General features: G+C 52.4%; 1 protein-coding gene across 1 annotated transcript in view; it reads left to right on the top strand.

The window, feature by feature from the left end:
* LOC135565162 (palmitoyltransferase ZDHHC1-like) overlaps positions 1-21,469 on the top strand; it is a 61,600-nt gene that overhangs the window by 12,980 nt on the left and 27,151 nt on the right. Inside the window, exon 2 of the mRNA XM_065011222.1 lies at positions 7,273-7,428. Coding sequence (XP_064867294.1) covers positions 7,273-7,428 — 156 coding nt within the window. The remainder of the gene's footprint in view (positions 1-7,272; positions 7,429-21,469) is intronic.

Below are 21,469 nucleotides of genomic sequence, written 5' to 3'. Positions count from 1 at the left end.
ATGCTCTCTGAAGGTTATAATGCTCTCCTTGGTGACTTTAGGTCTGAAGGTTAGAATGCTCTCCTTGGTGACTGTAGGTCTGAAGGTTAGAATGCTCTCCTTGGTGGCTTTAGGTCTGAAGGTTAGAATGCTCTCTGAATGTTAGAATGCTCTCCTTGGTGACTGTAGGTCTGAAGGTTAGAATGCTCTCCTTGGTGGCTTTATGTCTGAAGGTTAGAATGCTCTCTGAAGGTTAGAATGCTCTCCTTGGTGACTTTAGGTCTGAAGGTTAGAATGCTCTCCTTGGTGGCTTTAGGTCTGAAGGTTAGAATGCTCTCCTTGGTGGCTTTAGGTCTGAAGGTTAGAATGCTCTCTGAAGGTTAGAATGCTCTCCTTGGTGGCTTTAGGTCTGAAGGTTAGAATGCTCTCCTTGGTGACTTTAGGTCTGAAGGTTAGAATGCTCTCCTTAGAATGCTCTCCTTGGTGACTTTAGGTCTGAAGGTTAGAATGCTCTCCTTAGAATGCTCTCTGAAGGTTAGAATGCTCTCCTTGGTGACTTTAGGTCTGAAGGTTAGAATGCTCTCCTTAGAATGCTCTCTGAAGGTTAGAATACTCTCCCTAGAATATTATCTGAAGGTTAGAATGCTCTCCTTGGTGACTTTAGGTCTGAAGGTTAGAATGCTCTCCTTGGTGACTTTAGGTCTGAAGGTTAGAATGCTCTCCTTAGAATGCTCTCTGAAGTTTAGAATGCTCTCTTGGTGGAATATTATCTGAAGGTTAGAATGCTCTCCTTGGTGACTTTAGGTCTGAAGGTTAGAATGCTCTCCTTGGTGACTTTAGGTCTGAAGGTTAGAATGCTCTCTGAAGGTTAGAATGCTCTCCTTGGTGACTTTAGGTCTGAAGGTTAGAATGCTCTCCTTAGAATGCTCTCTGAAGGTTAGAATGCTCTCCTTGGTGACTTTAGGTCTGAAGGTTAGAATGCTGTCCTTAGAATGCTCTCTGAAGGTTAGAATACTCTCCCTAGAATGCTCTCTGAAGGTTAGAATGCTCTCCTTGGTGGCTTTAGGTCTGAAGGTTAGAATGCTCTCCTTGGTGACTGTAGGTCTGAAGGTTAGAATGCTCTCCTTGGTGGCTTTAGGTCTGAAGTTAAGAATGCTCTCTGAAGGTTAGAATGCTCTCCTTGGTGACTTTAGGTCTGAAGGTTAGAATGCTCTCCTTGGTGACTTTAGGTCTGAAGGTTAGAATGCTGTCCTTAGAATGCTCTCTGAAGGTTAGAATACTCTCCCTAGAATGCTCTCTGAAGGTTAGAATACTCTCCTAGAATATTATCTGAAGGTTAGAATGCTCTCCTTGGTGACTGTAGGTCTGAAGGTTAGAATGCTCTCCTTGGTGACTTTAGGTCTGAAGGTTAGAATGTCTCTGAAGGTTAGAATGCTCTCCTTGGTGGCTTTAGGTCTGAAGGATGCTAGAATGCTCTCTGAAGGTTAGAATGCTCTCCTTGGTGACTGTAGGTCTGGAAGGTTAGGAATGCTGTCCTTGGTGCTCTCTGAAGGTCTAGAATACTTAGAATGTTCTCTGAAGGTTAGAATGCTCTCCTTGGTGGCTTTAGGTCTGAAGGTTAGAATGCTCTCCTTGGTGACTGTAGGTCTGAAGGTTAGAATGCTCTCCTTGGTGGCTTTAGGTCTGAAGGTTAGAATGCTCTCCCTAGAATGCTCTCTGAAGGTCTGAAGGTTAGATGCTCTCCTTGGTGGCTTTAGGTCTGAAGGTTAGAATGCTCTCTGAAGGTGGCTTTAGGGTGACTTCCTGAAGGTTAGAATGCTCTCCTGGTGACTGTAGGTCTGAAGGTTAGAATGCTCTCCTTTGGTGAATGTTTTTAGAATGCTGAAGGTTAGAATGCTCTCCTTTGGTGACTTTAGGTCTGAAGGTTAAATGCTCTCCTTGGTGACTTTAGGTCTGAAGGTTAGAATGCTCTCCTTGGTGACTGTAGGTCTGAAGGATTAGAATGCTCTCCTTTGTGGCTTTAGGTCTGAAGGTTAGAATGCTCCTCTGAATGTTAGAATGTCTCCTTGGTGACTTTAGGTCTGAAGGTTAGAATGCTCTCCTTGGTGACTTTAGGTCTGGAAGGTTAGAATGCTCTCCTTTAGATCTGAAGGTTAGAATGCTCTCCTTGGTTACTTTAGGTCTGAAGGTTAGAATGCTCTCTGAAGGTTAGAATGCTCTCCTTGGTGACTTTAGGTCTGAAGGAATGCTCCTTGAAGGTTAGAATGCTCTCCTTGGTGACTTTAGGTCTGAAGGTTAGAATGCTCTCCTTAGAATGCTTCCCTGAAGTTTAGAATAATGCTCTCCTCTCCTTGGTGACTTTAGGTCTGAAGGTTAGAATGTCCTTAGAATGCTCTCTGAAGGTTAGACTGTAGAATGCTCTCTGAAGGTTAGAATGCTCTCCTTGGTGGCTTTAGGTCTGAAGGTTAGAATGCTCTCTGAATCTGAAGGTTAGAATGCTCTCCTTGGTGACTTTAGGTCTGCTCTCTGAAGGTTAGAATGCTCTCCTTGGTGACTTTAGGTCTGAAGGTTAGAATGTTCTCCTAGGTGAATGCTCTCTGAAGGTTAGAATGCTCTCCTTGGTGACTTTAGGTCTGAAGGTTAGAATGCTGTCTGAAGGTTAGAATGCTCTCTTGGTGACTTAGGTCTGAAGTTTAGAATGCTCTCTGAAGGTTAGAATGCTCTCCTTAGAATGCTTTAGGTCTGAAGGTTAGAATGCTCTTACTTTAGGTCTGAAGGTTAGAATGCTCTCCTTGGTGACTTTAGGTCTGAAGGTTAGAATGTTCTTGGTGGCTTTAGAAGGTTAGAATGCTCTCCTTGGTGACTTTATGTCTGAAGGTTAGAATGCTCTCCTTGGTGACTGTAGGTCTGAAGGTTAGAATGCTCTCCTTAGAAGGCTTTAGGTCTGAAAGGTTAGAATGCTCTCCTTGGTGACTTTAGGTCTGAAGGTTAGAATGCTCTCCTTAGAATGCTCTCCTTGGTGACTTTAGGTCTGAAGGTTAGAATGCAGAATGCTCTCTGAAGGTTAGAATGCTCTCCTGGTGACTTTAGGTCTGAAGGTTAGAATGCTCTCCTTAGAATGCTCTCTGAAGGTTAGAATGTTCTCCCTAGAATATTCTCTGAAGGTTGAATGCTCTCCTGGGTGACTGTAGGTCTGAAGGTTAGACTGCTCTCCTGAGGTGACTTTAGGTCTGAAGGTTAGAATGCTCTCCTTAGAATGCTCTCTGACTTTAGGCTCTGAAGGTTAGAATGCTCTCCTTGGTGACTTTAGGTCTGAAGGTTAAGATACTGTCTGGAATGCTCTCTGAAGGTTAGAATACTCTCCCTAGAATGCTCTCTGAAGGTTAGAATGCTCTCCTTGGTGACTTTAGGTCTGAAGGTTAGAATGCTCTCCTTGGTGACTTTAGGTCTGAAGGTTAGAATGCTCTCCTTGGTGACTTTAGGTCTGAAGGTTAGAATGCTCTCCTTGGTGACTCTAATGGCCTGACGGTTAGAATGCTCTCCTTGGTGACTTTAGTTCTGAAGGTTAGAATGCTCTCCTTGCTGACTTTAGGTCTGAAGGTTAGAATGCTCTCCTTGGTGACTTTAGGTCTGAAGGTTAGAATGCTCTCCTTGGTGACTTTAGGTCTGAAGGTTAGAATGCTCTCCTTGGTGACTTTAGGCCTGAAGGTTAGTGTTCATGTACCCTATCCGCTCTCTCTCTACCCCAGGCTCTTCCTGAACAGTGTGATCTCTGTGTCCATGTACCCTAACCTATCCTCTCTCTCTCTCTACCCCAGGCTCTTCCTGAACAGTGTGATCTCTGTGTTCATGTACCCTAACCTATCCCTCTCTCTCTCTACCCCAGGCTCTTCCTGAACAGTGTGATCTCTGTGTCCATGTACCCTAACCTATCCTCTCTCTCTCTACCCCAGGCTCTTCCTGAACAGTGTGATCTCTGTGTTCATGTACCCTAACCTATCCTCTCTCTCTCTACCCCAGGCTCTTCCTGAACAGTGTGCTCTCTGTGTTCATGTACCCTAACCTCTCTCTCTCACTACCCCAGGCTCTTCCTGAACAGTGTGATCTCTGTGTCCATGTACCCTAACCTCTCTCTCTCTCTACCCCAGGCTCTTCCTAAACAGTGTGATCTCTGTGTTCATGTACCCTAACCTATCCTCTCTCTCTCTCTACCCCAGGCTCTTCCTAAACAGTGTGATCTCTGCTCTGCTGGGCATATGCCTGGTGGTGGTCGCCATGGTGCATCTTCCATGAGTTCTTCTTGGATCCCTCAAAGCTGCGCACTGATAAACACTTCGAGTAAACCCTGGTACTGATAAACACTTCAAGGTAAACCTGGTACTGATAAACACTTCCAAGGTAAACCCTGGTACTGATAAACACTTCCAAGGTAAACCCACAATTGCTGATAAACACTTCCAAGGTAAACCCTGGTACTGATAAACACTTCCAAGGTAAACCCTGGTACTGATAAACACTTCAAGGTAAACCCTGGTACTGATAAACACTTCCAAGGTAAACCCTGGCACTGATAAACACTTCCAAGGTAAACCCTGGTGCCGATAAAGACTTCCAAGGTAAACCCTGGTACTGATAAACACTTCCAAGGTAACCTGGCACTGATAAGCACTTCCAAGGTAAACCCTGGTACTGATAAACACTTCCAAGGTAAACCAATGGTCTATAAACGTTATTATTATTAGACCCTGAGAAAGATAAATACTTTACCTGGTACTGATACTTCCAAGGTAAGCCTGGTACTGATAAACACTTCCAAGTAAATCTGTCAATCTATCAAGTGTCTCTAGAGAGAAAGATAAATCTGTCTCTATGTGTCCCCTCCTGTAGTCTGTTCTGATGTCTCTATGTTGTCTGTTCTGATGTCTCTATGTTGTCTGTCTCTCCTGTAGTCTGTTCTGATGTCTCTATGTTGTCTGTCTCTATGTGTCCCCTCCTGTAGTCTGTTCTGATGTCTCTATGTTGTCTGTCTCTATGTGTCCCCTCCTGTAGTCTGTTCTGGTGTCTCTATGTTGTCTGTTCTCTCTATGTTGTCTGTCTCTATGTGTCCCCTCCTGTAGTCTGTTCTGATGTCTCTATGTTGTCTGTCTCTATGTGTCCCCTCCTGTAGTCTGTTCTAGATGTCTCTATGTTATGTCTCTATGTATCCCCTCCTGAAGTCTATTGATGTCTCTATGTTGTCTGTCTCTCTATATGTCCCCTCCTGTAGTCTGTTCTGATGTCTCTATGTTGTCTGTCTCTATGTGTCCCCTCCTGTAGTCTGTTCACAGTGTCTCTATATGTTGTCTGTCTCTATGTGTCCCTCCTGTAGTCTGTTCTGATGTCTCTCTATACTATTTGTCTGTCTCTGGGCTTGTCCCTCCTGAAGTCTGTTCTGATGTCTCTATGTTTGCTCTGTCTCTATGTGTCCCCTCCTGTAGTCTGTTCTGATGTCTCTATGTTGTCTGTCTCTATGTGTCCCCTCCTGTAGTCTGTTCTGATGTCTCTGTTGTCTGTCTCTATGTGTCCCCTCCTGTAGTCTGTTCTGAGTCTCTATGTTGTCTGTCCCTATGTCCCCTCCTATCTGTTGATCTGTCTCTATGTGTCCCCTCCTGAAGTCTGTTCTGATGTCTCTATGTTGTCTGTCTCTATGTGTCCCCTCCTGTAGTCTGTTCTGATGTCTCTATGTTGTCTGTCTCTATGTGTCCCCTCCTGTAGTCTGTTCTGATGTCTCTATGTTTGTCTGTCTCTATGTGTCCCTCCTGTAGTCTGTTCTGATGTCTCTATGTTGTCTGTCTCTATGTGTCCCCTCCTGTAGTCTGTTCTGATGTCTCTATGTTGTCTGTCTCTATGTGTCCTCCCTGTAGTCTGTTCTGATGTCTCTATGTTGTCTGTCTCTATGTGTCCCCTCCTGAAGTCTGTTCTGATGTCTCTATGTTGTCTGTCTCTATGTGTCCCCTCCTGTAGTCTGTTCTGATGTCTCTATGTTGTCTGTCTCTATGTGTCCCCTCCCTGTAGTCTGTTCTGATGTCTCTATGTTGTCTGTCTCTATGTGTCCCTCCTGAAGTCTGTTCTGATGTCTCTATGTTGTCTGTCTCTATGTGTCCCTCCTGTAGTCTGTTCTGATGTCTCTATGTTGTCTGTCTCTATGTGTCCCTCCTGTAGTCTGTTCTGATGTCTCTATGTTGTCTGTCTCTATGTGTCCCCTCCTGTAGTCTGTTCTGATGTCTCTATGTTGTCTGTCTCTATGTGTCCCTCCTGTAGTCTGTTCTGATGTCTCTCTATGTTGTCTGTCTCTTATATGTGTCCCTCCTGTAGTCTGTTCTGATGTCTCTATGTTGTCTGTCTCTATGTGTCCCCTCCTGTAGTCTGTTCTGGTGTCTCTATGTTGTCTGTCTCTTACTATATGTGTCCCCTCCTGAAGTCTGTTCTGATGTCTCTATGTTGTCTGTCTCTATGTAACCTCCTGTAGTCTGTTCTGGATGTCTCTATGTTGTCTGTCTCTATGTGTCCCTCCTGTAGTCTGTTCTGGTGTCTCTATGTTGTCTGTCTTATGTGTCCCCTCCTGTAGTCTGTTCTGATGTCTCTATGTTGTCTGTCTCTATGTGTCCCCTCCTGTAGTCTGTTCTGATGTCTCTATGTTGTCTGTCTCTATGTGTCCCCTCCTGTAGTCTGTTCTGATGTCTCTATGTTGTCTGTCTCTATGTGTCCCCTCCTGTAGTCTGTTCTGGTGTCTCTATGTTGTCTGTCTCTTACTATATGTGTCCCCTCCTGTAGTCTGTTCTGATGTCTCTATGTTGTCTGTCTCTATGTGTCCCTCCTGAAGTCTGTTCTGATGTCTCTATGTTGTCTGTCTCTATGTGTCCCCTCCTGTAGTCTGTTCTGATGTCTCTATGTTGTCTGTCTCTATGTGTCCTCCTGTAGTCTGTTCTGATGTCTCTATGTTGTCTGTCTCTATGTGTCCCCTCCTGTAGTCTGTTCTGATGTCTCTATGTTGTCTGTCTCTATGTGTCCTCCTGTAGTCTGTTCTGATGTCTCTATGTTGTCTGTCTCTATGTGTCCTCCTGTAGTCTGTACTGATGTCTCTATGTTGTCTGTCTCTATGTGTCCCCTCCTGAAGTCTGTTCTGATGTCTCTATGTTGTCTGTCTCTATGTGTCCCTCCTGTAGTCTGTTCTGATGTCTCTATGTTGTCTGTCTCTTACTATATGTGTCCCCTCCTGAAGTCTGTTCTGATGTCCTTGTCCCCCCCTCACAGTGAAGAATGAGACGGTGGTATGGTTTGTTTTCCTGCCGTGGCTCCTGTCTCCACAGCAGGACCAGCCATCCCTGCCCTGGCTGGCCTCACCCATCGCCCTGGGCCTGCTCTCTGGTCTGCTGCTGGGGCATCTACTCTGCTTCCACTTCTACCTCAGTGAGGTTTAGTGAGTTTAAACACCTGTCTGTCTGCTGGGGCATCTACTCTGCTTCCACTTCTACCTCAGTGAGTTTAAACACCTGTCTGTCTGCTGGGGCATCTACTCTGCTTCCACTTCTACCTCAGTGAGTTTAAACACCTGTCTGTCTGCTGGGGCATCTACCTGCTTCCACTTCTACCTCAGTGAGTTTAAACACCTGTCTGTCTGCTGGGGCATCTACTCTGCTTCCACTTCTACCTCAGTGAGTTTAAACACCTGGCTGGTTGGCTCTTTGTCTGTCTGTCTGCTGGGGCATCTACTCTGTTTCCACACGTATACTGTACCTCATTAAGTCTATCTAGCTGGCTCACTGTGGGCAGTCCAAGAACTCACATTTACATCTAATGTTTACCTACCAACTAAGGGTTAATATCTAATGTTTACCTACCAACTAAGGGTTAATATCTAATGTTTACCTACCAACTAAGGGTTAATATCTAATGTTTACCTACCAACTAAGGGTTCATATCTAATGTTTACCTACCAACTAAGGGTTAATGTTTACCTACCAACTAAACTGGGTTAATGTTTACCTACCAACTAAGGGTTAATATCTAATGTTTACCTACCAACTAAGGGTTAATATCTAATGTTTACCTACCAACTAAGGGTTAATATCTAATGTTTACCTACCAACTAAGGGTTAATATCTAATGTTTACCTACCAACTAAGGGTTAATATCTAATGTTTACCTACCAACTAAGGGTTAATATCTAATGTTTACCTACCAACTAAGGGTTAATATCTAATGTTTACCTACCAACTAAGGGTTAATATCTAATGTTTACCTACCAACTAAGGGTTAATATCTAATGTTTACCTACCAACTAAGGGTTTATATCTAATGTTTACCTACCAACTAAGGGTTTATATATAACTAACTTTATACCTTAGTCAAAATCTCCCTAGTGTACACTTTGGTCCTTCACATCTCAACAAGAGTCTGTAAATCATATGGGGCTGCAGGGTAGACTAGTGGTTAGAGGGATGGGCGGTAGGGTAGACTAGTGGTTAGAGGGATGGGCTAATGCAGGGTAGACTAGTGGGTTAGAGTGGATGGGCGGCAGGGTAGACTAGTGGTTAGAGTGGAGGGGCGGAAGGGTAGCCTAGTGGTTAGAGGGAGGGGCGGTAGGTAGACTAGTGGTTAGAGTGGAGGGGCGGCAGGGTAGACTAGTGGTTAGAGTGGAGGGGTGGCAGGGTAGCCTAGTGGTTAGAGTGGATGGGCGGCAGGGTAGACTAGTGGTTAGAGTGGATGGGTGGCAGGGTAGACTAGTGGTTAGAGTGGAGGGGCGGCAGGTAGACTAGTGGTTAGAGTGGAGGGAGGGGCTGAGTGATTTAGAGTGGAGTGGAGTGGGGTAGACTAGTGGTTAGAGTGGAGGGGCGGCAGGGTAGACTGGAGTGGTTAGAGGGGAGTGGAGGGGCGGCAGGGTAGACTAATGGTTAGAGGGGAGTGGAGGGAGTGGAGGGGCGGCAGGGTAGACTAGTGGTTAGAGGGAGTGGAGTGGAGGGGGCGGCAGGGTAGACTAGTGGTTAGAGTGGAGGGGCGGCAGGGTAGCCTAGTGGTTAGAGGGAGTGGAGACTGGAGGGGAGGGGGCGGCAGGATAGACTAGTGGTTAGAGGGTGGCAGGGTGGGAGTGGGAGTGGAGGGGCGGCAGGGTAGACTAGTGGTTAGAGTGGAGGGGCGTGGAGCAGGGTAGACTAGTGGTTAGAGGAGTGGGAGTGGAGGGGCGGCAGGGTAGACTAGTGGTTAGAGTGGAGGGTGGAGTGGAGGGGCGGCAGGGTAGACTAGTGGTTAGAGTGGAGGGAGTGGAGGGGCGGCAGGGTAGACTAGTGGTTAGGGGGTGGAGGGGTGGCAGGGTAGACTAGTGGTTAGAGGGAGAGGGGCGGCAGGGTAGACTAGTGGTTAGAGTGGGAGTGGAGTGGAGGGGCGGCAGGGTAGACTAGTGGTTAGAGTGGAGGGGCGGCAGGGTAGACTAGTGGTTAGAGTGGAGGGGCTTAGGGGTAGACTAGTGGTTAGAGTGGAGTGGAGTGGAGGGGCGGCAGGGTAGACTAGTGGTTAGAGGGGAGTGGAGTGGAGGGGCGGCAGGGGTAGACTAGTGGTTAGAGTGGAGTGGAGTGGAGGGGCGGCAGGGTAGACTAGTGGTTAGAGTGGAGTGGATGGGCTGCAGGGTAGACTAGTGGTTAGAGTGGAGGGGCGGCAGGGTAGACTAGTGGTTAGAGTGGAGGGGTGGCAGGGTGACTAGTGGTTAGAGTGGAGTGGAGTGGAGGGGCTGCAGGGTAGACTAGTGGTTAGAGTGGATGGGCTGCAGGGTAGACTAGTGGTTAGAGTGGAGTGGAGTGGAGGGGCGGCAGGGTAGACTAGTGGTTAGAGGGAGGGGCAGCAGGGTAGACTAGTGGTTAGAGGGGAGGGAGTGGAGGGGCGGCAGGGTAGACTAGTGGTTAGAGTGGATGGGCTGCAGGGTAGACTAGTGGTTAGAGGGGAGTGGAGTGGAGGGGTGGCAGGGTAGACTAGTGGTTAGAGTGGAGGGGGCGGCAGGGTAGACTAGTGGTTAGAGGGGAGGGAGTGGAGGGGCGGCAGGGTAGACTAGTGGTTAGAGTGGAGGGGCGGCAGGGTAGACTAGTGGTTAGAGTGGAGGGGTGGCAGGGTAGCCTAGTGGTTAGAGTGGAGGGGCGGTAGGTAGACTAGTGGTTAGAGTGGAGGGGCGGCAGGGTAGACTAGTGGTTAGAGAGGAGGGGTGGCAGGGTAGACTAGTGGTTAGAGTGGAGGGGCGGTAGGGTAGACTAGTGGTTAGGGAGTGGAGGGGTGGCAGGGTAGACTAGTGGTTAGAGTGGAGTGGAGTGGGCGGCAGGGTAGACTAGTGGTTAGAGTGGAGTGGAGTGGAGGGGCAGGGTAGACTAGTGGTTAGAGTGGAGGGGCGGCAGGGTAGACTAGTGGTTAGAGGGGAGTGGAGTGGGGGCGCGGCAGGGTAGACTAGTGGTTAGAGTGGGAGGAGTGGAGGGGCGGCAGGGTAGACTAGTGGTTAGAGTGGAGTGGAGGGGCGGCAGGGTAGACTAGTGGTTAGAGTGGAGGGGCGGCAGGGTAGACTAGTGGTTAGAGTGGAGGGAGGCGGCAGGGTAGACTAGTGGTTAGAGTGGAGTGGAGTGGAGGGGGCGGCAGGGTAGACTAGTGGTTATAGTGGAGGGGCGGCAGGGTAGACTAGTGGTTAGAGTGGAGGGGCGGCAGGGTAGACTAGTGGTTAGAGTGGAGGGAGTGGAGGGGCGGCAGGTAGACTAGTGGTTAGAGGGGAGGGAGGGAGGGGTGGCAGGGTAGACTAGTGGTTAGAGTGGAGTGGAGTGGAGGGGTGGCAGGGTAGACTAGTGGTTGGAGTGGAGTGGAGGGAGGGGCGGCAGGGTAGACTAGTGGTTAGAGTGGAGGGGCTGCAGGGTAGACTAGTGGTTAGAGTGGAGTGGAGTGGAGGGGTGGCAGGGTAGACTAGTGGTTGGAGTGGAGTGGAGGGGTGGCAGGGTAGACTAGTGGTTAGAGTGGATGGGCTGCAGGGTAGACTAGTGGTTAGAGTGGGAGGGAGTGGAGGGGCGGCAGGGTAGACTAGTGGTTAGAGTGGATGGGCTGCAGGGTAGACTAGTGGTTAGAGGGGAGGGTGGCAGGGTAGACTAGTGGTTAGTGTGGAGGGGCGGCAGGTCGTCTAGTGGTTAGAGTGGAGGGACGGCAGGTAGACTAGTGGTTAGAGTGGAGGGACGGCAGGGTAGACTAGTGGTTAGAGGGAGGGGCGGCAGGGTAGCCTAGTGGTTAGAGTGGAGGGGCGGCAGGGTAGACTAGTGGTTAGAGTGGAGGGGCGGCAGGGTAGACTAGTGGTTAGAGTGGAGGGGCGGCAGGGTAGACTAGTGGTTAGAGTGGAGGGGCGGCAGCGTAGACTAGTGGTTAGAGTGGAGGGGCGGCAGGGGTGGCAGGTAGACTAGTGGTTAGAGGAGGGTGGCAGGGTAGACTAGTGGTTAGAGGGGAGGGGGCAGGGTAGACTAGTGGTTAGAGTGGAGAGGAGTGGAGGGGCGGCAGGGTAGACTAGTGGTTAGAGTGGAGTGGAGTGGAGGGGCGGCAGGGTAGACTAGTGGTTAGAGTGGAGGGGGCGGCAGGGTAGACTAGTGGTTAGAGGGGAGTGGAGTGGGGGAGGGCGGCTAGGGTAGACTAGTGGTTAGACTAGTGGAGGGAGTGGAGGGGCAGGCAGGGTAGACTGGTGGTTAGAGTGGAGTGGAGGGGCGGCAGGGTAGACTAGTGGTTAGAGTGGAGGGGCGGCAGGGTAGACTAGTGGTTAGAGTGGAGGGGCGGCAGGGTAGACTAGTGGTTAGAGTGGAGTGGAGTGGAGGGCGCAGGGTAGACTAGTGGTTATAGTGGAGGGGTGGCAGGGTAGACTAGTGGTTAGAGTGGAGGGGCGGCAGGGTAGACTAGTGGTTAGAGTGGAGTGGAGTGGAGGGGCGGCAGGGTAGACTAGTGGTTAGAGGGGAGTGGAGGGTGGTTAGGGAGGGGTGGCAGGGTAGACTAGTGGTTAGAGGGAGTGGAGTGGAGGGGTGGCAGGGTAGACTAGTGGTTGGAGGGACTAGTGGTTAGGGAGGGGCGGCAGGGTAGACTAGTGGTTAGAGTGGAGGGGCGGCAGGGTAGACTAGTGGTTAGGAGTGGAGGGAGGGCGGCAGGGTAGACTAGTGGTTAGAGTGGAGGGAGTGGAGGTGGAGGGCGGCAGGGTAGACTAGTGGTTAGAGTGGAGGGGCAGCAGGGTAGACTAGTGGTTAGAGGGAGGGGCGGCAGGGTAGACTAGTGGTTAGGTGGAGGAGTGGAGTGGAGGGGCGGCAGGGTAGACTAGTGGTTAGAGTGGGAGTGGAGTGGAGGGGCGGCAGGGTAGACTAGTGGTTAGAGTGGAGGGAGTGGAGGGGTGGCAGGGTAGACTAGTGGTTGGAGTGGAGGGAGTGGAGGGGCGGCAGGGTAGACTAGTGGTTAGAGTGGAGGGGTGCAGGGTAGACTAGTGGTTAGAGTGGAGTGGAGTGGAGGGGTGGCAGGGTAGACTAGTGGTTGGAGTGGAGTGGAGGGGTGGCAGGGTAGACTAGTGGTTAGAGTGGATGGGCTGCAGGGTAGACTAGTGGTTAGAGTGGAGTGGAGTGGAGGGGCGGCAGGGTAGACTAGTGGTTAGAGTGGATGGGCTGCAGGGTAGACTAGTGGTTAGGGGGAGGGGTCGGCAGGGTAGACTAGTGGTTAGTGTGGAGGGGCGGCAGGTCGTCTAGTGGTTAGAGTGGAGGGACGGCAGGTAGACTAGTGGTTAGAGTGGAGGGACGGCAGGGTAGACTAGTGGTTAGAGTGGAGGGGCGGCAGGTTAGCCTAGTGGTTAGAGTGGAGGGGTGGCAGGGTAGACTAGTGGTTAGAGTGGAGGGGCGGCAGGGTAGACTAGTGGTTAGAGTGGAGGGGCGGCAGGGTAGACTAGTGGTTAGAGTGGAGGGCGGCAGGGTAGACTAGTGGTTAGAGGGAGGGGCGGCAGGGTAGACTAGTGGTTAGAGGGAGGGGTGGCAGGGTAGACTAGTGGTTAGAGTGGAGTGGAGTGGAGGGGCGGCAGGGTAGACTAGTGGTTAGAGGGGAGTGGAGTGGAGGGGCGGCAGGGTAGACTAGTGGTTAGAGTGGAGGGGCGGCAGGGTAGACTAGTGGTTAGAGGGGAGTGGAGTGGGGCGCGGCAGGGTAGACTAGTGGTTAGAGTGGAGTGGGTGGAGGGCGGCAGGGTAGACTAGTGGTTAGAGTGGAGTGGAGGGGCGGCAGGGTAGACTAGTGGTTAGAGTGGAGGGGCGGCAGGGTAGACTAGTGGTTAGAGTGGAGGGCGGCAGGGTAGACTAGTGGTTAGAGTGGAGTGGAGTGGAGGGGCGGCAGGGTAGACTAGTGGTTATAGTGGAGGGGCGGCAGGGTAGACTAGTGGTTAGAGTGGAGGGAGCGGCAGGGTAGACTAGTGGTTAGAGTGGAGTGGAGTGGAGGGCGGCAGGGTAGACTAGTGGTTAGAGGGGAGTGGAGTGGAGGGGTGGCAGGGTAGACTAGTGGTTAGAGTGGGAGTGGAGTGGAGGGTGGCAGGGTAGACTAGTGGTTGGAGTGGAGTGGAGTGGAGGGCGGGCAGGGTAGACTAGTGGTTAGAGTGGAGGGGCTGCAGGGTAGACTAGTGGTTAGAGTGGAGTGGAGTGGAGGGTGGCAGGGTAGACTAGTGGTTGGAGTGGAGTGGAGGGTGGCAGGGTAGACTAGTGGTTAGAGTGGATGGGCTGCAGGGTAGACTAGTGGTTAGAGTGGAGTGGGTGGAGGGCGGCAGGGTAGACTAGTGGTTAGAGTGGATGGGCTGCAGGGTAGACTAGTGGTTAGAGGGGAGGGGCGGCAGGGTAGACTAGTGGTTAGAGTGGAGGGCGGCAGGTCGTCTAGTGGTTAGAGTGGAGGGACGGCAGGTAGACTAGTGGTTAGAGTGGAGGGACGGCAGGGTAGACTAGTGGTTAGAGTGGAGGGGCGGCAGGGTAGCCTAGTGGTTAGAGTGGAGGGGCGGCAGGGTAGACTAGTGGTTAGAGTGGAGGGCGGCAGGGTAGACTAGTGGTTAGAGTGGAGGGGCGGCAGGGTAGACTAGTGGTTAGAGGGGGAGGGCGGCAGGGTAGACTAGTGGTTAGAGGGGAGGTGTGGCAGGGTAGCCTAGTGGTTAGAGGGGAGGGGCGGCAGGGTAGACTAGTGGTTAGAGTGGATGGGCGGTAGGTAGCCTAGTGGTTAGAGGGGTGGGAGTGGAGTGGAGGGCGGCAGGGTAGACTAGTGGTTAGAGTGGATGGGCGGTAGGTAGGCTAGTGGTTAGAGTGGAGTGGAGGGAGGGCGGCAGGGTAGACTAGTGGTTAGAGTGGAGTGGAGTGGAGGGGGGCGGCAGGGTAGACTAGTGGTTAGAGTGGAGTGGAGTGGAGGGGCGGCAGGGTAGACTAGTGGTTAGAGTGGAGTGCAGTGGAGGGGCGGCAGGGTAGACTAGTGGTTAGAGTGGAGTGGAGTGGAGGGGCGGCAGGGTAGACTAGTGGTTAGAGTGGATGGGCGGTAGGGTAGACTAGTGGTTAGAGGGGAGTGGAGTGGAGGGGACGGCAGGGTAGACTAGTGGTTAGAGTGGAGGGGCGGCAGGTCGTCTAGTGGTTAGAGTGGAGGGACGGCAGGTAGACTAGTGGTTAGAGTGGAGGGACGGCAGGGTAGACTAGTGGTTAGAGTGGAGGGGGAGGGGGCGGCAGGGTAGCCTAGTGGTTAGAGTGGAGGGGCGGCAGGGTAGACTAGTGGTTAGAGTGGAGGGCGGCAGGGTAGACTAGTGGTTAGAGTGGAGGGGTGGCAGGGTAGACTAGTGGTTAGAGTGGAGGGCGGCAGGGTAGACTAGTGGTTAGAGGGGAGGGGGCGGCAGGGTAGACTAGTGGTTAGAGGGGAGGGGCGGCAGGGTAGCCTAGTGGTTAGAGGGAGGGGCGGCAGGGTAGACTAGTGGTTAGAGTGGAGGGGCGGTAGGTAGCCTAGTAGTTAGAGGGGAGTGGAGTGGAGGGGCGGCAGGGTAGACTAGTGGTTAGAGTGGATGGGCGGTAGGTAGGCTAGTGGTTAGAGTGGAGTGGAGTGGAGTGGCGGCAGGGTAGACTAGTGGTTAGAGGGAGTGGAGGGGCGGCAGGGTAGACTAGTGGTTAGAGTGGAGTGGAGTGGAGGGGCGGCAGGGTAGACTAGTGGTTAGAGTGGAGGTGGAGTGGAGGGGCGGCAGGGTAGACTAGTGGTTAGAGTGGAGTGCGGGGGAGGGGCGGCAGGGTAGACTAGTGGTTAGAGTGGAGTGGAGTGGAGGGGCGGCAGGGTAGACTAGTGGTTAGAGTGGATGGGCGGTAGGGTAGACTAGTGGTTAGAGGGAGTGGAGTGGAGGGGCGGCAGGGTAGACTAGTGGTTAGAGTGTAGTGGAGTGGAGGGGCGGCAGGGTTAGACTAGTGGTTAGAGTGGGGTGGAGTGGAGGGGCGGCAGGGTAGACTAGTGGTTAGAGTGGATGGGCGGTAGGGTAGACTAGTGGTTAGAGGGGAGTGGAGTGGAGGGGCGGCAGGGTAGACTAGTGGTTAGAGTGGAGTGGAGTGGAGGGGCGGCAGGGTAGACTAGTGGTTAGAGTGGAGTGGAGGGGCGGCAGGGTAGACTAGTGGTTAGAGGGGAGTGGAGGGGCGGCAGGGTAGACTAGTGGTTAGAGTGGATGGGCGGTAGGGTAGACTAGTGGTTAGAGTGGAGTGGAGTGGAGGGGCGGCAGGGTAGACTAGTGGTTAGAGGGGGAGTGGAGGGCGGCAGGGTAGACTAGTGGTTAGAGGGGAGTGGAGGGGCGGCAGGGTAGACTAGTGGTTAGAGTGGAGGGGCAGCAGGGTAGACTAGTGGTTAGAGGGGAGTGGAGTGGAGGGGCGGCAGGGTAGACTAGTGGTTAGAGTGGAGGGGCTGCAGGGTAGCCTAGTGGTTAGAGTGGAGGGGCGGCAGGGTAGACTAGTGGTTAGAGTGGAGGGGCGGCAGGGTAGACTAGTGGTTAGAGTGGAGGGGCTGCAGGGTAGCCTAGTGGTTAGAGTGGAGGGGGCGGCAGGGTAGACTAGTGGTTAGAGTGGAGGGGCGGCAGGGTAGACTAGTGGTTAGAGTGGAGGGGCTGCAGGGTAGCCTAGTGGTTAGAGTGGAGGGGTGGCAGGGTAGCCTAGTGGTTAGAGTGGGGGGGCTGCAGGGTAGACTAGTGGTTAGAATGGAGGGGCTGCAGGGTAGACTAGTGGTTAGAGTGGAGGGCGGCAGGTAGACTAGTGGTTAGAGTGGAGGGGCGGCAGGGTAGCCTAGTGGTTAGAGTGGAGGGGCGGCAGGGTAGCCTAGTGGTTAGAGGGGAGGGGCGGCAGGGTAGCCTAGTGGTTAGAGTGGAGGGGCGGCAGGGTAGCCTAGTGGTTAGAGTGGAGGGGCGGCAGGTAGCCTAGTGGTTAGAGTGGAGGGGCGGCAGGTAGCCTAGTGGTTAGAGTGGAGGGGCGGCAGGTAGCCTAGTGGTTCGAGTGGAGGGGCGGCAGGTAGCCTAGTGGTTAGAGCGTTGGACTAGTAACTGAAAGGTTGTTGGAACGAATCCCTGAGCTGAAATGGTAAAAATCTGTCGTTCTGCCCCAGGCAGTTAACCCACTGTTCCCCGAAAGGCCGTCATTGAAAATAAGAATTTGTTCTTAACTGACTCGCCTAGTTAAATAAAGGTCAAATAAAAAATAACAATATTTACCTCTCTTAGTGTGTACTGTACAGAGTCAATGCCGTGGGGAAATATTCATCCCTGAAAATGACTTCTATTCTATTCTGACCTGTGTCTCCTGCTGTGTGCCTCCATAGCAACAGCAGCATTAGCCCCAGTGAATACAACCAGCTCCATAGCAACAGCAGCATTAGCCCCAGTGAATACAACCAGCTCCATAGCAACAGCAGCATTAGCCCCAGTGAATACAACCAGCTCCATAGCAACAGCAGCATTAGCCCCAGTGAAAACAACAAGCTCCATAGCAACAGCAGCATCAGCCCCAGTGAATAGAACCAGCTCCATAGCAACAGCAGCATTAGCCCCAGTGAAAACAACAAGCTCAATAGCAACAGCAGCATTAGCCCCAGTGAATACAACCAGCTCCATAGCAACAGCAGCATTAGCCCCAGTGAATACAACCAGCTCCATAGCAACAGCAGCATTAGCCCCAGTGAATACAACCAGCTCCATAGCAACAGCAGCATTAGCCCCAGTGAATACAACCAGCTCCATAGCAACAGCAGCATTAGCCCCAGTGAATACAACCAGCTCCATAGCAACAGCTCACTGTTAACATCAATGAGGGCTTAGAAAGCATCCCACTACTCAGGAATCACATCATGTTACAACACTGGCTTGTATTACCTCTCTCTCACACACACACACACACACACACACCACACACACACACACACGCACACGTATACGCACACGCACACACACACACAAAAAAATGTAGACCAGTATGTTAGTCCCAGCATGGACTTGGTAGGATAGAAGGCCAAATAGGTGGAGGCTCTGCAGTGTGTGTGTGCGCGTGTCAAATAGGATTTGCCTGCTCTGGTTACCTTGGACACCAGAACGCTGGATGTCCTTTGGGTGGTGGAACATTCTTGATACACGCAGGAAACTGTTGAGTGTGAAAAACCCAGCAGCGTTACAGTTCTTGACACACTCAAACCAGTGCACCTGACACCTACTATCATACCCTGTTCAAAGACACTTATATATTTTATCTTGCCCATTCACCCTCTGAATGGCCCCCATACACAATCTATGTCTCAATTCTTAAAAATCCTTCTTTAATCTGACTCCTCCCCTTCACCTAAGACTGACTGAAGTGGATTTAACATGACTCCTCCCCTTCACCTAAGACTGACTGAAGTGGATTTAACATGACTCCTCCCCTTCACCTAAGACTGACTGAAGTGGATTTAACATGACTCCTCCCCTTCACTTAAGACTGACTGAAGTGGATTTAACATGACTCCTCCCTTCACCTAAGACTGACTGAAGTGGTTTAACATGACTCCTCCCCTTCACCTAAGACTGACTGAAGTGGATTTAACATGACTCCTCCCCTTCACCTAAGACTGACTGAAGTGGATTTAACATGACTCCTCCCTTCACTTAAGACTGACTGAAGTGGATTTAACATGACTCCTCCCCTTCACCTAAGACTGACTGAAGTGGATTTAACATGACTCCTCCCCTTCACCTAAGACTGACTGAAGTGGATTTAACATGACTCCTCCCCTTCACCTAAGACTGACTGAAGTGGATTTAACATGACTCCTCCCCTTCACCTAAGACTGACTGAAGTGGATTTAACATGACTCCTCCCCTTCACCTAAGACTGACTGAAGTGGATTTAACAGGTGACTTCAATAAGGGATCATATCTTTCACCTGAAATCACCTGGTCAGACTATGTCACGGAAAGAGCAAGTGTTCATAATGTTTTGTCCACTCAGTGTAAATATACTGTGTCCCTGGGGCCTCCTGTTCCACACGATGACAATGAACTAATTGGCCCCGTCACAGTACAACACCGTTTAAACTGTAGGGAGCTACTCTAGTCCTCCACTAGAGTGTATGGGAGGGAGGGGCCATAGGGAGGGAGGGGCCATAGGGAGGAAGGGCCCATAGGGAGCTACTCTAGTCCTCCACTAGAGTGTATGGGAGGGAGGGCCATAGGGAGGGAGGGGCCATAGGGAGGAAGGGCCCATAGGGAGTTACTCTAGTCCTCCACTAGAGTGTATGGGAGGGAGGGCCCATAGGGAGGAAGGGCCCATAGGGAGGAGGGCCCATAGGGAGGAAGGGCCCATAGGGAGGGAGGGCCCATAGGGAGGGGAGGGCCCATAGGGAGGAAGGGCCCATAGGGAGGGAGGGCCCATAGGGCCCATAGGGAGGGGAGGGCCCATAGGGAGGAAGGGCCCATAGGGAGGAGGCCCATAGGGAGGGGAGGGCCCATAGGGAGGAAGGGCCCATAGGGAGGGAGGGCCCATAGGGAGGGAGGGGCCATAGGGAGCTACTCTAGTCCTCCACTAGAGTGTATGGGAGGGAGGGGCCATAGGGAGTTACTCTAGTCCTCCACTAGAGTGTATGGGAGGGAGGGGCCATAGGGAGGGAGGGGCCATAGGGAGCTACTCTAGTCCTCCACTAGAGTGTATGGGAGGGAGGGGCCATGGAGTTACTCTAGTCCTCCACTAGAGTGTATGGGAGGAGGGCCCATAGGAGTTACTCTAGTCCTCCACTAGAGTGTATGGGAGGGAGGGGCCATAGGGAGGGAGGGGCCATAGGGAGTTACTCTAGTCCTCCACTAGAGTGTATGGGAGGGAGGGCCCATAGGGAGTTACTCTAGTCCTCCACTAGAGTGTATGGGAGGAGGGCCTTAGGGAGTTACTCTAGTCCTCCACTAGAGTGTATGGGAGGGAGGGCCCATAGGGAGTTACTCTAGTCCTCCACTAGAGTGTATGGGAGGGAGGGGCCATAGGGAGTTACTCTAGTCCTCCACTAGAGTGTATGGGAGGGAGGGGCCTTGGGGAGTTACTCTAGTCCTCCACTAGAGTGTATGGGAGGGAGGGCCATAGGGAGTTACTCTAGTCCTCCACTAGAGTGTATGGGAGGGAGGGCCCATAGGGAGTTACTCTAGTCCTCCACTAGAGTGTATGGGAGGGAGGGCCCATAGGGAGTTACTCTAGTCCTCCACTAGAGTGTATGGGAGGGAGGGGACATAGGGAGGAAGGGCCATAGGAGTTACTCTAGTCCTCCACTAGAGTGTATGGGAGGGAGGGGCCATAGGGAGGGAGGGGCCATAGGGAGGAAGGGGCCATAGGGAGTTACTCTAGTCCTCCACTAGAGTGTATGGGAGGGAGGGGACATAGGGAGGAAGGGGCCATAGGGAGTTACTCTAGTCCTCCACTAGAGTATATGGGAGGGAGGGGCCTTAGGGAGTTACTCTAGTCCTCCACTAGAGTGTATGGGAGGGAGGGGCCATAGGGAGGAGGGGCCATAGGGAGGAAGGGCCATAGGGAGTTACTCTAGTCCTCCACTAGAGTATATGGGAGGGAGGGGCCTTAGGGAGTTACTCTAGTCCTCCACTAGAGTGTATGGGAGGGAGGGGCCTTAGGGAGTTACTCTAGTCCTCCACTAGAGTATATGGGAGGGAGGGGCCTTAGGGAGGGAGGGGCCCATAGGAGTTACTCTAGTCCTCCACTAGAGTGTATGGGAGGGAGGGGCCATAGGGAGGGAGGGGCCATAGGGAGGAAGGGCCCATAGGGAGCTACTCTAGTCCTCCACTAGAGTGTATGGGAGGGAGGGGCCATAGGGAGGGAGGGGCCATAGGGAGGAAGGGCCCATAGGGAGTTACTCTAGTCCTCCACTAGAGTGTATGGGAGGGAGGGCCCATAGGGAGGAAGGGCCCATAGGGAGGGAGGGCCCATAGGGAGGGAGGGCCCATAGGGAGGAAGGGCCCATAAGGAGGGAGGGCCCATAGGGAGGGAGGGGCCATAGGGAGCTACTCTAGTCCTCCACAGGAGTGTATGGGAGGGAGGGGACATAGGGAGTTACTCTAGTCCTCCACTAGAGTGTATGGGAGGGAGGGGCCATAGGGAGGGAGGGGCCATAGGAGCTACTCTAGTCCTCCACTAGAGTGTATGGGAGGGAGGGGCCTTAGGGAGTTACTCTAGTCCTCCACTAGAGTGTATGGGAGGGAGGGGCCATAGGGAGTTACTCTAGTCCTCCACTAGAGTGTATGGGAGGGAGGGCCCATAGGGAGTTACTCTAGTCCTCCCACTAGAGTGTATGGGAGGGAGGGCCCATAGGGAGTTACTCTAGTCCTCCACTAGAGTGTATGGGAGGGAGGGGACATAGGGAGGAAGGGGCCATAGGGAGTTACTCTAGTCCTCCACTAGAGTATATGGGAGGGAGGGGCCTTAGGGGAGTTACTCTAGTCCTCCACTAGAGTGTATGGGAGGGAGGGCCATAGGGAGGGAGGGGCCATAGGGAGGAAGGGGCCATAGGGAGTTACTCTAGTCCTCCACTAGAGTATATGGGAGGGAGGGGCCTTAGGGAGTTACTCTAGTCCTCCCACTAGAGTGTATGGGAGGGAGGGCCCATAGGGAGGGAGGGGCCATAGGGAGGAAGGGCCCATAGGGAGTTACTCTAGTCCTCCCACTAGAGTGTATGGGAGGGGGAGGGCCCATAGGGAGGAAGGGCCCATAGGGAGGGGAGGGCCCATAGGGAGGGAGGGCCCATAGGGAGGAAGGGCCCATAGGGAGGGAGGAGGGCCCATAGGGAGGGAGGGGCCATAGGGAGCTACTCTAGTCCTCCCACAAGAGTGTATGGGAGGGAGGGGCCATAGGGAGTTACTCTAGTCCTCCACTAGAGTGTATGGGAGGGAGGGGCCATAGGGAGGGAGGGGCCATAGGGCTACTCTAGTCCTCCACTAGAGTGT

The sequence above is a fragment of the Oncorhynchus nerka genome, linkage group LG27 (genome assembly GCF_034236695.1).
Source record: "Oncorhynchus nerka isolate Pitt River linkage group LG27, Oner_Uvic_2.0, whole genome shotgun sequence".
Taxonomy (NCBI): domain Eukaryota; kingdom Metazoa; phylum Chordata; class Actinopteri; order Salmoniformes; family Salmonidae; genus Oncorhynchus; species Oncorhynchus nerka.
This window is presented reverse-complemented; position numbering and strand designations above follow the sequence as displayed.